The sequence below is a fragment of the Hyla sarda genome, chromosome 8, assembly GCF_029499605.1.
Source record: "Hyla sarda isolate aHylSar1 chromosome 8, aHylSar1.hap1, whole genome shotgun sequence".
Classification (NCBI taxonomy): domain Eukaryota; kingdom Metazoa; phylum Chordata; class Amphibia; order Anura; family Hylidae; genus Hyla; species Hyla sarda.
In genome coordinates this window covers 46935840-46950295 of record NC_079196.1, presented here as the reverse complement: position 1 = coordinate 46950295, position 14456 = coordinate 46935840, and the positions used below count along the sequence as shown (strand labels likewise).

At 47.9% G+C, this 14456-nt stretch overlaps 1 protein-coding gene across 7 annotated transcripts in view; it reads right to left on the bottom strand.

The window, feature by feature from the left end:
- LOC130284490 (sodium channel protein type 2 subunit alpha-like) overlaps positions 1-14456 on the bottom strand; it is a 232654-nt gene that overhangs the window by 68113 nt on the left and 150085 nt on the right. For 6 of the 7 annotated variants that reach the window (XM_056534885.1, XM_056534888.1, XM_056534889.1 and 3 more), the window contains one exon: positions 9318-9459. In XM_056534885.1, the coding sequence (XP_056390860.1) occupies positions 9318-9459 (142 nt within the window). Of the gene's footprint in view, positions 1-2094; positions 2268-9317; positions 9460-14456 lie in introns of those variants that run through there. The other variant, XM_056534891.1, reaches the window with a different exon arrangement.

Genomic DNA, 14456 nt, shown 5'->3' with positions numbered 1-14456 from the left:
CACTGTGATCTCCCATGCGGCGAACTGGCTCTTTTCATAAAGGACCCGTTTCAATCACAGCATGAAGCTGCAGCCGAGACGCCCCCTCCATGCAGCTCTATGGCAGAGCAGGAGATAGCCGAGAGCAGCGCTCCCGTTCTCCCATACAGCTGCATGGAGGGGGGTGTTGGCCGCCGCTTCCTGCAGTGGTCAATATGCCCCATTCATGTAGAGAGCCAAGGCACCGTGAGGGAGATAACGGGGGTCCCAGAGAACAGATAGAGGTCCTTAGGATAGGGTTAAGTTGTTACTTCCTGGAGTTCTCCTTTAACTGTGGTAAAAGCACCATAACTCAACCACAATGTCTGGATACAGCCTAATAGATATTATATACATTACAATGTATATACCCTTGTAAAAAGAAATGTTATTGGCACATTAACATATTAAAAAACACATGCAGATTTGCATAGAAGTTAGAGAAGAACTATAGCCATCAAAGCCATTTGCATTGCACTGCATTGAGTAGGCTTGTGAACCAGCTGGTTATCACAAGCCATTTAGGCCTATTTCACATGACTAATGGTAGATCAGCTTTCCTATGTATCCTTTTTAAATATGTCTGATGATAAGTCCACAAGTGAAGGCAAAGTGCATCAGTTGTGGCATGGCCTGGCACCCAGTTATTTCTGTAGGCCGATCATAAAGGAGGAGAAAAACTAGTGCACCGGAAATGGTGCTGGTTCTGCTTGATTCCTATAAGGCTCACAAGGCTTGTGAATATATACATATTTTTTAAAGCATCAATAGGTTTATTGACACCAACAAAAGACAAAAAATGAAAAATAAAATGGCAATGGCGCGTTTCAGGGGTTTGATCCCCCTTCCTCAGATTATTCTTAATGGGTGTTCGCTGTGGCTACCAGTTTGAAGCACTGATGGGCAGCAGCTCTGTTCCTTTGCAGGAGCGATACACATGAACTTAAGTATTCTAAAGCTATGTTCCCACGTCCGTAATGTCAGTACGGAAAATCTCTGTGTGGACATTCCGGAGATAGCGCATTCCCGTGTGGTATTAGTGCCGGCATGTCATGCCTGGGCTAATACCACACAGGAATGCGCCATCTCACAGACCAGTGGTTCTCAACCTTTTTCCCACTGTACCCCCCAAAGTATGAAAGTATGTCCGCGGGTACCCCTCGCACGTAAGTTCGTGCGGAACTTACGTGCGAGGGGTACCAGCGGACAAAATAAGTAATAAAATTACTTATTTCCATAATGGCATGTGCTTACCTTTCTAATGCGATACTTGGGCTGAGGATGGATGCTGCTGACGGCTAGTATAACATCACCATTATTCTCCCCCCTCCCTCTGATCACCTTGTGCCATTATTCTCCCCTCCCTATTAATCCCCTTTTGCTATGATTCCCCCTCCCTCTGATCCCCTTGTGCCATTATTCCCCCCCTCCATCTTTAACCCCTTGTGCCATTATTCCCCCCCCCAACCCCCCCTCCGATCCCCCTGTTCCAATATATATAAGATACATACAATAACACCCATCCTCCCTCCCATACTGCAGTGTTACACTTCGTTTTTAACATTATAACCAGGCCTGTTTAACATGCTTACCAGGCCTGTGTGTATCCCGTTTGGCGGGAGTCCCGTCCTCCTGCACCGTGCTGCACCTCTGCGCAACGTCAGGGAAGTCACACGTTAGGCCCAGCAGACACGCAGCTCATGTAAAGTGGCTGCTGCGGCGACTGCGGCATCCACTCCCCACTCTGCGCTGACAAATACTGGCCAATGCATGGCACAACCTGCACAACCCGTGGCGTACCCCTAGGGGTACGTGTACCACTGGTAGAGAACCTCTGTCATAGATGGCTATGCATTCCGTGCGGAGTCCGCAGAGAGAATGGACAGGTTCATTCTTTCTGCGGAAATAAAAAAAGGAATTTCCGTGCCCGAAACATCTGAAACCGAAATTACGCTGTGTGCACAGCACGGCAGAATCCCATTGAATACCACATGGAGATTCCGGACATGTGAAAATGGCCTAAAAGGTGAGTGTCCATCTGCATTCGGCATCGAGTTTACCCGGACCCTCACTCACAGAGTTACACGGGGTGCTGTCCTCCTTGTTTTTTGTCTCTTTTTCTTTTTATTTCTGCAGGCCAGACAGGGAAATGCTACAAGGTTCCTGTCTAGCCGTCCTACATTCAAATTGCGGATAAATCTGGACTTTTAAATGGGATCATTCACTGACTGTTTTCTCCACCGGATCGCTGGACATATGTAATAGATATTTCTGAAGAAAACATTACTGCTTTGCCTTGTGCCGAGAAGAGCAGATCTGGTAAAAAGTGATATGAAAAACAAGGATATGTACTCGATGTCATAAATACAGACACCTAAAACCTATAGCACAATCTGTCAATAGTATGTTGCCAAAGGATGAGCGTTTCCAGGTAGCAACAATAAGAATGAAAGGGGTACTCCGGGGAAAACTTTTTTTTTTTTAAATCAACTGGTGCCAGAAAGTTAAACAGATTTGTAAATTACTTCTATTAAAAAATCTTAATCCTTCCTGTACTTATTAGCTGCTGAATACTACAGCGCTCTCTGCTGACATCACGAGCAAAGTGCTCTTTACTGACATCTCTGTCCATTTTAGGAACTGTCCAGAGCAGCATATGTTTGCTATGGGGATTTTCTCCTACTCTGAACAGTTCCTAAAATGGACAGAGATGTCAGCAGAGAGCACTGTGCTCGTGATGTCAGCAGAGAGCTCTGTGTTTCAAACGGAAAAGAATTTCCACTGTAGTATTCAGCAGCTAATAAGTACAGGAAGGATTAAGATTTTTTAATAGAAGTAATTTATAATCTGTTTAACTTTCTGGCACCAGTTGATTTAAAAAAAAAAAAAAAAAAAAAAAAAGTTTTTCACCGGAGTACCCCTTTAAATGAAAAATTAGCAGAATCATATAAAAAACTGTTATCTACTACCTTGATAGGATACTGATGTAAAACATAGCACCATCCTGCTTAGGCTAAGCTTCCACTTGTTTTTTTTCTGGCAGTTTTCGGAAAACTGCCAATGCAGTCAGAGGCGGCTCTCTAATTAGGCGATATAGGCGGCTGCCTAAGGCCTCGCGCTAAAGGAGGCCTCGCGGCCGCCTAAATCGTGAAGTTAGAGCAGTGATTTCGGCGACATTTTTTTTCAAATGTCCCACCCCGACCTGCGCGCAGGGGGAAAGGGAAGCCTGCGTGCGCACTGCGCACACAGCGTCCTCCTGCGTCCCCTGCGTGAACCTCCCCCTTGTGGCGCAGTGAGCCGAAAATGGTGCCCAACGGCGGAGCGAGCTGCATTTGCGCTGGACTGCCGTGGAACTGCAAGCTGCGCGGGCCGGTGTGAGGGGAGATTTCCTAAGGTACCGTACTCTTTCCACCCTTCTGTTACCCCTTCTCAACCCTGTCCAAACCCCCCCACCGTCACCCAGGTCCACCCTCTGCACCCCCCCCCATCACACATGTCCACCCCCCTGTCATCCATGTCCGCCTTGTCTACCTCCCTGTCCATCCCTGTCACCCATGTCCTACCCCCCCTGTCACCCATGTCTAGACCCCCCCCCCCTGTCACCCATGTCTAGCCCCCCTCAAACCCCCGCCAGTCCAGTGTGTTTCCCAACCAGGGTGCCTCCAGCTGTTTCAAAACTACAACTCCCAGCATGCCCGGACAGCCGAAGTCTGTCCAGGCATGCTGGGAGTTATAGTTTTGCAACAGCTGGGGGCACCCTGGTTGGGAAACACCAATCCAGTCCATACTCATCCCACACCATGGCCAGTGAGGATGTCAGGTGTGTACACTGTCCGTAATAATGTTATAATAACATGTCCACCCCCCTGTCACCCATGTCCACCCCCTGTCACCCCTGTTCACCCCCCTGTCACCCATGTCCACCCCCTGTCACCCCTGTTCACCCCCCTGTCACCCATGTCCACCCCCCTGCCACCCCTGTTCACCCCCTGCCACTCCTGTTCACCCCTGTTCACCCCCCTGTCACCCATGTCCACCCCCTGTCACCCATGTCCACCCCCCCTGTCACCCCTGTTCACCCTCCCTGCCACCCCTGTTCACCCCCCTGTCACCCATGTCCACCCCCCCTGTCACCCATGTCCACCACCGTCACCCATGTCCACCCCCCTGTCACCCATGTCCACCCCCGTCACCCATGTCCACCCCCCTGTCACCCCTGTTCACCCTCCTGTCACCCCTGTTCACCCCCTGTCACCCATGTCCACTCCCCTGTCACCCCTGTTCACCCTCCTGTCACCCCTGTTCACCCCCCTGTCACCCATGTCCACCCCCCTTTCACCCATGTCCAACCCCCTGTCACCCATGTACACCCTCCTGTCACCCCTGTTCACCCTCCTGTCACCCCCCCTGTCACCCATGTCCACCCCACCCTCTCACCTATGTCCACCCTCCTATCATCCCGTCACTCATGTCCACTCTCCTGTCATCCATGTCCGCCTTGTCCGCTCCCCTGTCACCCATGTTTTACCCCCGTCTACCCCCGTAGTCTACCCTGTCACCCATGTCCACCCTCCTGTTCACCCATCTGTCCCTTTGTTACCCCAGTCCACCCCTCTGTCACTCCTGTCCCTCTTTTACCCCCTTGTCACCCTTGTCCACCCCTCTGACCCCCTGTCTCCCATGTCCACCCTCCTGTCATCCATGTCCACCCCCCCATCCAACCCTCTGTCACCCCTGTCCATCCCTGTCACCCATGTTCACCCTCCATTGTCCACCCCCCTGACCACATCCTTGTCACCCATGTCCACCCCCTATTCACCCCTCTGTCCCCCCTGTCCACCCCTCTGTTACCACCTTATCACTCCTGTCCACCCTTCTGTCACGCGTCTATGCCCCCATCACCCATGTTCACTCTTCTACTCCCATCCGTCACCCTTGTACACCTCCCTACACCCCTCTGTACACTCCTCTACACCCCTCTGTCACCCATGTACACTCCTCTACACCCCTCTGTCACCCATGTACACTCCTCTATACCCCTCTGTCACCCTTGTACACTCCTCTACACCCCTCTGTCACCCATGTCCACCCCTCTACACCCCTCTGTCACCCATGTACACTCCTCTACACCCCTCTGTCACCCATGTCCACCCCTCTACACCCCTCTGTCACCCATGTACACTCCTCTACACCCCTCTGTCACCCATGTACACTCCTCTACACCCCTCTGTACACTCCTCTACACCCCACTGTCACCCATGTACACTCCTCTACACCCCTCTGTCCCCCATGTACACTCCTCTACACCCCTCTGTCACCCATGTACACTCCTCTACACCCCTCTGTCACCCATGTACACTCCTCTACACCCCTCTGTCACCCATGTACACTCCTCTATACCCCTCTGTCACCCTTGTACACTCCTCTACACCCCTCTGTCACCCATGTCCACCCCTCTACACCCCTCTGTACACCCCTCTACACCCCTCTGTCACCCATGTACACTCCTCTACACCCCACTTGCATCCATGTACACTCCTCTACACCCCTCTGTCACCCCTGTACACTCCTCTACACCCCTCTGTCACCCATGTACACTACTCTACACCCCTCTGTCACCCATGTCCACCCCTCTACACCCCTCTGTACACCCCTCTACACCCCTCTGTCACCCATGTACACTCCTCTACACCCCTCTGTCACCCATGTACACTCCTCTACACCCCTCTGTCACCCATGTACACTCCTCTACACCCCTCTGTCACCCATGTACACTCCTCTACACCCCTCTGTCACCCATGTACACCCCTCTATACCCCTCTGTCACCCATGTACACTCCTCTACACCCCTCTGTCACCCATGTACACTCCTCTACACCCCTCTGTCACCCATGTACACTCCTCTACACCCCTCTGTCACCCATGTACACTCCTCTACACCCCTCTGTCACCCATGTACACTCCTCTATACCCCTCTGTCACTCATGTACACTCCTCTACACCCCTCTGTCACCCATGTACACTCCTTTATACCCCTCTGTCACTCATGTACACTCCTCTACACCCCTCTCTCACCCATGTACACATCTCTACACCCCTCTGTCACCCATGTACACTCCTCTATCACCCATGTACACCCCTCTACACCCATCTGTCAACCATGTGCACTCCTCTACACCCCTCTGTCACCCACGTACACTCCTCTACACCCCTCTGTCACCCATGTACACTCCCCTACACCCCTCTGTCACCCATGTACACTCCTCTACACCCCTCTGTCACCCATGTACACTCCTCTACACCCCTCTGTCACCCATGTACACTCCTCTACACCCCTCTGTACACTCCTCTACACCCCTCTGTCACCCATGTACACTCCTCTACACCCCTCTGTCACCCCTGTACACTCCTCTACACCCCTCTGTCACCCATGTACACTCCTCTACACCCCTCTGTCACCCATGTACACTCCTCTACACCCCTCTGTCACCCATGTACACTCCTCTACACCCCTCTGTCACCCATGTACACTCCTCTACACCCCTCTGTACACTCCTCTACACCCCTCTGTCACCCATGTACACTCCTCTACACCCCTCTGTCCCCCATGTACACTCCTCTACACCCCTCTGTCACCCCTGTACACTCCTCTACACCCCTCTGTCACCCATGTACACTACTCTACACCCCTCTGTCACCCATGTCCACCCCTCTACACCCCTCTGTACACCCCTCTACACCCCTCTGTCACCCATGTACACTCCTCTACACCCCTCTGTCACCCATGTACACTCCTCTACACCCCTCTGTCACCCATGTACACTCCTCTATACCCCTCTGTCACCCATGTACACTCCTCTACACCCCTCTGTCACCCATGTACACTCCTCTACACCCCTCTGTCACCCATGTACACTCCTCTACACCCCTCTGTCACCCATGTACACTCCTCTACACCCCTCTGTCACCCATGTACACTCCTCTATACCCCTCTGTCACTCATGTACACTCCTCTACACCCCTCTGTCACCCATGTACATTCCTTTATACCCCTCTGTCACTCATGTACACTCCTCTACACCCCTCTCTCACCCATGCATACTCCTCTACACCCCTCTGTCACCCATGTACACATCTCTACACCCCTCTGTCACCCATGTACACTCCTCTATCACCCATGTACACCCCTCTACACCCATCTGTCACCCATGTGCACTCCTCTACACCCCTCTGTCACCCATGTACACTCCTCTACACCCCTCTGTCACCCATGTACACTCCCCTACATCCCTCTGTCACCCATGTACACTCCTCTACACCCCTCTGTCACCCATGTACACTCCTCTACACCCCTCTGTCACCCATGTACACTCCTCTACACCCCTCTGTACACTCCTCTACACCCTTCTGTCACCCATGTACACTCCTCTACACCCCTCTGTCACCCCTGTACACTCCTCTACACCCCTCTGTCACCCATGTACACTCCTCTACACCCCTCTGTACACTCCTCTACACCCCTCTGTCACCCATGTACACTCCTCTACACCCCTCTGTCACCCATGTACACTCCTCTACACCCCTCTGTCACCCATGTACACTCCTCTACACCCCTCTGTACACTCCTCTACACCCCTCTGTCACCCATGTACACTCCTCTACACCCCTCTGTCCCCCATGTACACCCCTCTACACCTCTCTGTCACCCCTGTACACTCCTCTACACCCCTCTGTCACCCATGTACACTACTCTACACCACTCTGTCACCCATGTCCACCCCTCTACACCCCTCTGTACACCCCTCTACACCCCTCTGTCACCCATGTATACTCCTCTACACCCCTCTGTCACCCATGTACACTCCTCTACACCCCTCTGTCACCCATGTACACTCCTCTACACCCCTCTGTCACCCATGTACACTCCTCTACACCCCTCTGTCACCCATGTACACCCCTCTATACCCCTCTGTCACCCATGTACACTCCTCTACACCCCTCTGTCACCCATGTACACTCCTCTACACCCCTCTGTCACCCATGTACACTCCTCTACACCCCTCTGTCACCCATGTACACTCCTCTACACCCCTCTGTCACCCATGTACACTCCTCTATACCCCTCTGTCACTCATGTACACTCCTCTACACCCCTCTGTCACCCATGTACACTCCTTTATACCCCTCTGTCACTCATGTACACTCCTCTACACCCCTCTCTCACCCATGTATACTCCTCTACACCCCTCTGTCACCCATGTACACATGTCTACACCCCTCTGTCACCCATGTACACTCCTCTATCACCCATGTACACCCCTCTACACCCATCTGTCACCCATGTGCACTCCTCTACACCCCTCTGTCACCCATGTACACTCCTCTACACCCCTCTGTCACCCATGTACACTCCCCTACACCCCTCTGTCACCCATGTACACTCCTCTACACCCCTCTGTCACCTATGTACACTCCTCTACACCCCTCTGTCACCCATGTACACCCCTCTGTCACCCATGTACACTCCTCTACACCCCTCTGCCCCCCATGTACACTCCTCTACACCCCTCTGTCACCCATGTACACTCCTCTACACCCCTCTGGCACCCATGTACACTCGTCTACACCCCTCTGTCACCCATGTACACTCTTCTACACCCCTCTGTCACCCATGTATACTCCTCTACACCCCTCTGTCACCCATGTACACCCCTCTACACCCCTCTGTCACCAATGTTCACTCCTCTACACCCCTTTGTACACCCCTCTGTCACCCATGTACACTCTTCTACACCCCTCTGTCACCCATGGAAAAAAAAAGTTTGGCGCCTAATAGGTTTGTTTTGCAGGTTTAACCGTGAAGAATTGTGGGTGGAAGAAATCGTGATGATGGCCCAGACCAAATGGAGAAGAGAAGGCAACAAAGCAAATTAGAGAAGACGTCATTGGTGAGTTGCTGTATAAAGCAGCACTTTAAACTACATACCCACTGATAAATAGATATAGTGCATTGCGGTTTTTTCTTTATCACGCTTGGGGGGCCTCAGATATATTTTTGCCTAAGGCCTCAAAAAGTCTAGAGCCGCCTCTGACTGCAGTTTTTGAGCCAAAGCCAGAAGTGTATTCAAAGGGAATGGGAAATATAATTGGAGGACTAACATTTCTCCTTCCTAATGGATCGACTTCTGACTTTGGCTCAAAAACTGCAGTGGCAGTTTTCCAAAAACTGCCAAAAAAAACAAGTGGAAACTTAGCCTTATAGGGTAATAGGCAATGTTGCTGCACATGTTGATGCTCACCTTCATATACAGAGTTTCCCAGGAGTCCTGAGTCATCAGTCGAAACAAAGATAAAAAGGCCCAGCCAAAACTGTCAAAGCTTGTATATCCATAGTCAGGGTTCCTTCCAACCTTCTTGCACAAATAAGAATCTGGGCACTGACTAAGTAAAGGAAGAAGTAACAATGAATTACAAGTATACACCATCAACCAAATGATTCCTGCATTTCTGCTCATGAACAACAGATGGCATTGTATCTGACATTTTCTGAACTGTAATCGAGTTACCCGGATGAAGCAGAGTTTAGTTTGTTAGGTAGGTGTAGTAGTACATGTACACATATGGTCATTAGGTAGAGTTTGAGATACAGTATGTTAGCTCTAGGCCTTATGCACATGGCTGTATTATGCTCCATAAACATCTAAGTTAGGCGGAGCGGTTCTTGGGCGAACATATGTCCTACTATACCTCTTTGCTCTCATTATTCATTGAGTTATGCAGAATCCGACAGAAAAATAGGTGTGGTATGCTCCATCACATGCTGTATTATGGAGGCATTCTCTCTAGAATATTGGTAATAGAGCGCCAGTACCATACGGTAACAAGGCAGGGATGGGAGGGACCAGTGAATGGAGGATAATTTTAACATTATTATTTACAATTGGCCACTAGGGTGACCACTAGTATCCATTTTTCCCATTCATTTGAAAAGTAAAACGTAACTTTTATTGCAATCGGTTTAAAAATCTCTAACACACAGTTCTCTTAGTGCCAATGTATCCAGGATTTAGTAGCTTTGCTGCGTAACCTATGAGGAAGATATTGGTATAGCGGCAGACTATACCTGTTTGCTAGAGAGAACTGCGGCAGAACTTAAAAACACAGACGCATGGCAATACAAGTTACGTTTTACTTTTCAAGTGAATGGGAAAAATGGATACTAGTGGTCACTCTAGTGGCCAACTGTAAATAATACCAGTACCATACTGTAGCGCAGAAATTTCATACAGCTCTGTAATTTGGGTTGCCACCTGGCTGGTATTTTACCGGTATATTGTCCACCCTGCCGGTATTTTTATATAAAAAACACTGGCAATGCAATGGCCGGTATTTATCCAACCAATCCTCCAACTCCCGGAATGTTGCACCATATACTATACTAGTGTTTCCCAATAAGAGAGCCTCCAGCTGCTGCAAAACTACAACTCCCAGCATGCCTGGACAGCCGACGGCTGTCCGGGCATGCTGGGAGTTGTGGTTTTGCAACAGCTGGAGGCATCCCTGGTTAGGAAACATTGACCTATACTATATACTACCATATAGTCCAACATACTGGGAGTTGTAGTTTTGCAACAGCTGGAGGCACACTGGTTGGGAAACACTGATCTATACTATATACTACTATATAATCCAACATGCTGGGAGTTGTAGATTTGAAACAGCTGGAGGCACACTGGTTGGGAAACACTGATCTATACTATATACTACTATATAATCCAACATGCTGGGAGTTGTAGTTTTCATTTGGGGCAGCTGCTGAACCACAGGCTGTATCAGGGCATGCTGGGAGTTGTAGTTAGTAACCAGCTGCAACTCTCAAATTTAATAATAAAAAGCGATCGAAAAGTCCCATCAAAACAAATATGGTACTGTTCAGAACTACAGATCGGGGTGCAAATAATTAGCCCTCATACAGCCCAATATGAGAAATAAAAAAAATATAGGGTCAGAATAGGACAAAACTTCCCCCGCATATGTGTATCCTGTGATGTCCCGCATATATATAATTACTTATGCAAATTAGCATGGCCGTTTTTTTTTTTTTTTGCTAGAAAGGTGGCAACCCTATCTGTAATATGTAACCTCCAGTGACTATGTGCAGCCTTACAGCTTCCTTTCATTAAAAAACTCATCGACTATAATCATCTACTCATCTACATAACAAAATATAAATCCAAATATACATATACAATATAACAGTGGTGCTCAACCTTATTCGTGACTGTACCCCCAAAGGGTGAAAGTATGTCCATGGTAAAGTATGTCAGCATAAATTTGCGCAGAACTTCCGCACGGGGGGTACCAGCGGACAAAATAAGTCATAAAATTACTTATTTTCAGAATGGCGTGTGCTTACCTATCCTAATGTGATACTTAATAGCCTTGTGCCATTATTCCTCCTCCATCTTTATCCTCCTGTGTTATTATTCCTCCTCCATCTTTATCCCCTTGTGTTATTATTCCTCCTCCATCTTTATCCCCTTGTGTTATTATTCCCCCTCCATCTTTATCCCCATGTGTTATTATTCCTCCTCCATCTTTATCCCCTTGTGTTATTATTCCTCCTCCATCTTTATCCCCTTGTGTTATTATTCCTCCTCCATCTTTATCCCCTTGTGTTATTATTCCCCCTCCATCTTTATCCCCTTGTGTTATTATTCCTCCTCCATCTTTATCCCCTTGTGTTATTATTCCTCCTCCATCTTTATCCCCTTGTGTTATTATTCCTCCTCCATCTTTATCCCCTTGTGTTCTTATTCCTCCTCCATCTTTATCCCCTTGTGTTCTTATTCCTCCTCCATCTTTATCCCCTTGTGTTCTTATTCCTCCTCCATCTTTATCCCCTTGTGTTATTATTCCTCCTCCTCCATCTTTATCCCCTTGTGTTATTATTCCTCCTCCATCTTTATCCCCTTGTGTTATTATTCCTCCTCCATCTTTGTCCCCTTGCGTTATTATTCTTCCTCCATCTTTATCCCCTTGTGTTATTATTCCTCCTCCATCTTTATCCCCTTGTGTTATTATTCCTCCTCCATCTTTATCCCCCTGTGTTATTATTCCTCCTCCATCTTTATCCCCTTGTGCTATTATTCCTCCTCCATCTTTATCCCCTTGTGTTATTATTCCCCCCTCCATCTTTATCCCCTTGTGCTATTATTCCCCCTTCCTCTTTATCCCCTTGTGCTATTATCCCTCCTCCATCTTTATCCCCTTGTGTTATTATTCCTCCTCCATCTTAATCCCCTTGTGTTATTATTCCTCCTCCATCTTAATCCCCTTGTGTTATTATTCCTCCTCCATCTTTATCCCCTTGTGTTATTATTCCTCCTCCATCTTTGTCCCCTTGCGTTATTATTCTTCCTCCATCTTTATCCCCTTGTGTTATTATTCCTCCTCCATCTTTATCCCCTTGTGTTATTATTCCTCCTCCATCTTTATCCCCCTGTGTTATTATTCCTCCTCCATCTTTATCCCCTTGTGCTATTATTCCTCCTCCATCTTTATCCCCCTGTGTTATTATTCCCCCCTCCATCTTTATCCCCTTGTGCTATTATTCCCCCTTCCTCTTTATCCCCTTGTGCTATTATCCCTCCTCCATCTTTATCCCCTTGTGTTATTATTCCTCCTCCATCTTAATCCCCTTGTGTTATTATTCCTCCTCCATCTTCATCCCCTTGTGTTATTATTCCTCCTCCATCTTTATCCACTTGTGTTATTATTCCTCCTCCATCTTTATCCCCATGTGTTATTATTCCTCCTCCATCTTTATTCCCTTGTGTTATTATTCCTCCTCCATATTAATCCCTTGTGTTATTATTCCTCCTCCATCTTTATCCCCTTGTGTTATTATTCTCCCTCCATCTTTATCCCCTTGTGTTATTATTCCTTCTCCATCTTAATTCCCTTGTGTTATTATTCCTCCTCCATCTTTATCCCCTTGTCCCATTATTCCTCCTCCATCTTTATCCCCTTGTCCCATTATTCCTCCTCCATCTTTATCCCCTTGTGTTATTATTCCTCCTCCATCTTAATCCCCTTGTGTTATTATTCCTCCTCCATCTTCATCCCCTTGTCCCATTATTCCTCCTCCATCTTAATCCCCTTGTGTTATTATTCCTCCTCCATCTTTATCCCCTTGTGTTATTATTCCTCCTCCATCTTTATCCCCTTGTGTTATTATTCCTCCTCCATCTTTATCCCCTTGTGTTATTATCCCTCCTCCATCTTTATCCCCTTGTGTTATTATCCCTCCTCCATCTTTATCCCCTTGTGTTATTATCCCCCTCCATCTTTATCCCCTTGTGTTATTATTCCTCCTCCATCTTCATCCCCTTGTCCCATTATTCCTCCTCCATCTTAATCCCCTTGTGTTATTATTCATCCTCCATCTTCATCCCCTTGTCCCATTATTCCACCTCCATCTTTATTCCCTTGTGTTATTATTCCTCCTCCATCTTTATCCCCTTGTGTTATTATTCCCCCCTCCATCTTTATCCCCTTGTGCTATTATTCCCCCTTCCTCTTTATCCCCTTGTGCTATTATCCCTCCTCCATCTTTATCCCCTTGTGTTATTATTCCTCCTCCATCTTAATCCCCTTGTGTTATTATTCCTCCTCCATCTTAATCCCCTTGTGTTATTATTCCTCCTCCATCTTTATCCCCTTGTGTTATTATTCCTCCTCCATCTTTGTCCCCTTGCGTTATTATTCTTCCTCCATCTTTATCCCCTTGTGTTATTATTCCTCCTCCATCTTTATCCCCTTGTGTTATTATTCCTCCTCCATCTTTATCCCCCTGTGTTATTATTCCTCCTCCATCTTTATCCCCTTGTGCTATTATTCCTCCTCCATCTTTATCCCCTTGTGTTATTATTCCCCCCTCCATCTTTATCCCCTTGTGCTATTATTCCCCCTTCCTCTTTATCCCCTTGTGCTATTATCCCTCCTCCATCTTTATCCCCTTGTGTTATTATTCCTCCTCCATCTTAATCCCCTTGTGTTATTATTCCTCCTCCATCTTCATCCCCTTGTGTTATTATTCCTCCTCCATCTTTATCCACTTGTGTTATTATTCCTCCTCCATCTTTATCCCCATGTGTTATTATTCCTCCTCCATCTTTATTCCCTTGTGTTATTATTCCTCCTCCATATTAATCCCTTGTGTTATTATTCCTCCTCCATCTTTATCCCCTTGTGTTATTATTCTCCCTCCATCTTTATCCCCTTGTGTTATTATTCCTTCTCCATCTTAATTCCCTTGTGTTATTATTCCTCCTCCATCTTTATCCCCTTGTCCCATTATTCCTCCTCCATCTTTATCCCCTTGTCCCATTATTCCTCCTCCATCTTTATCCCCTTGTGTTATTATTCCTCCTCCA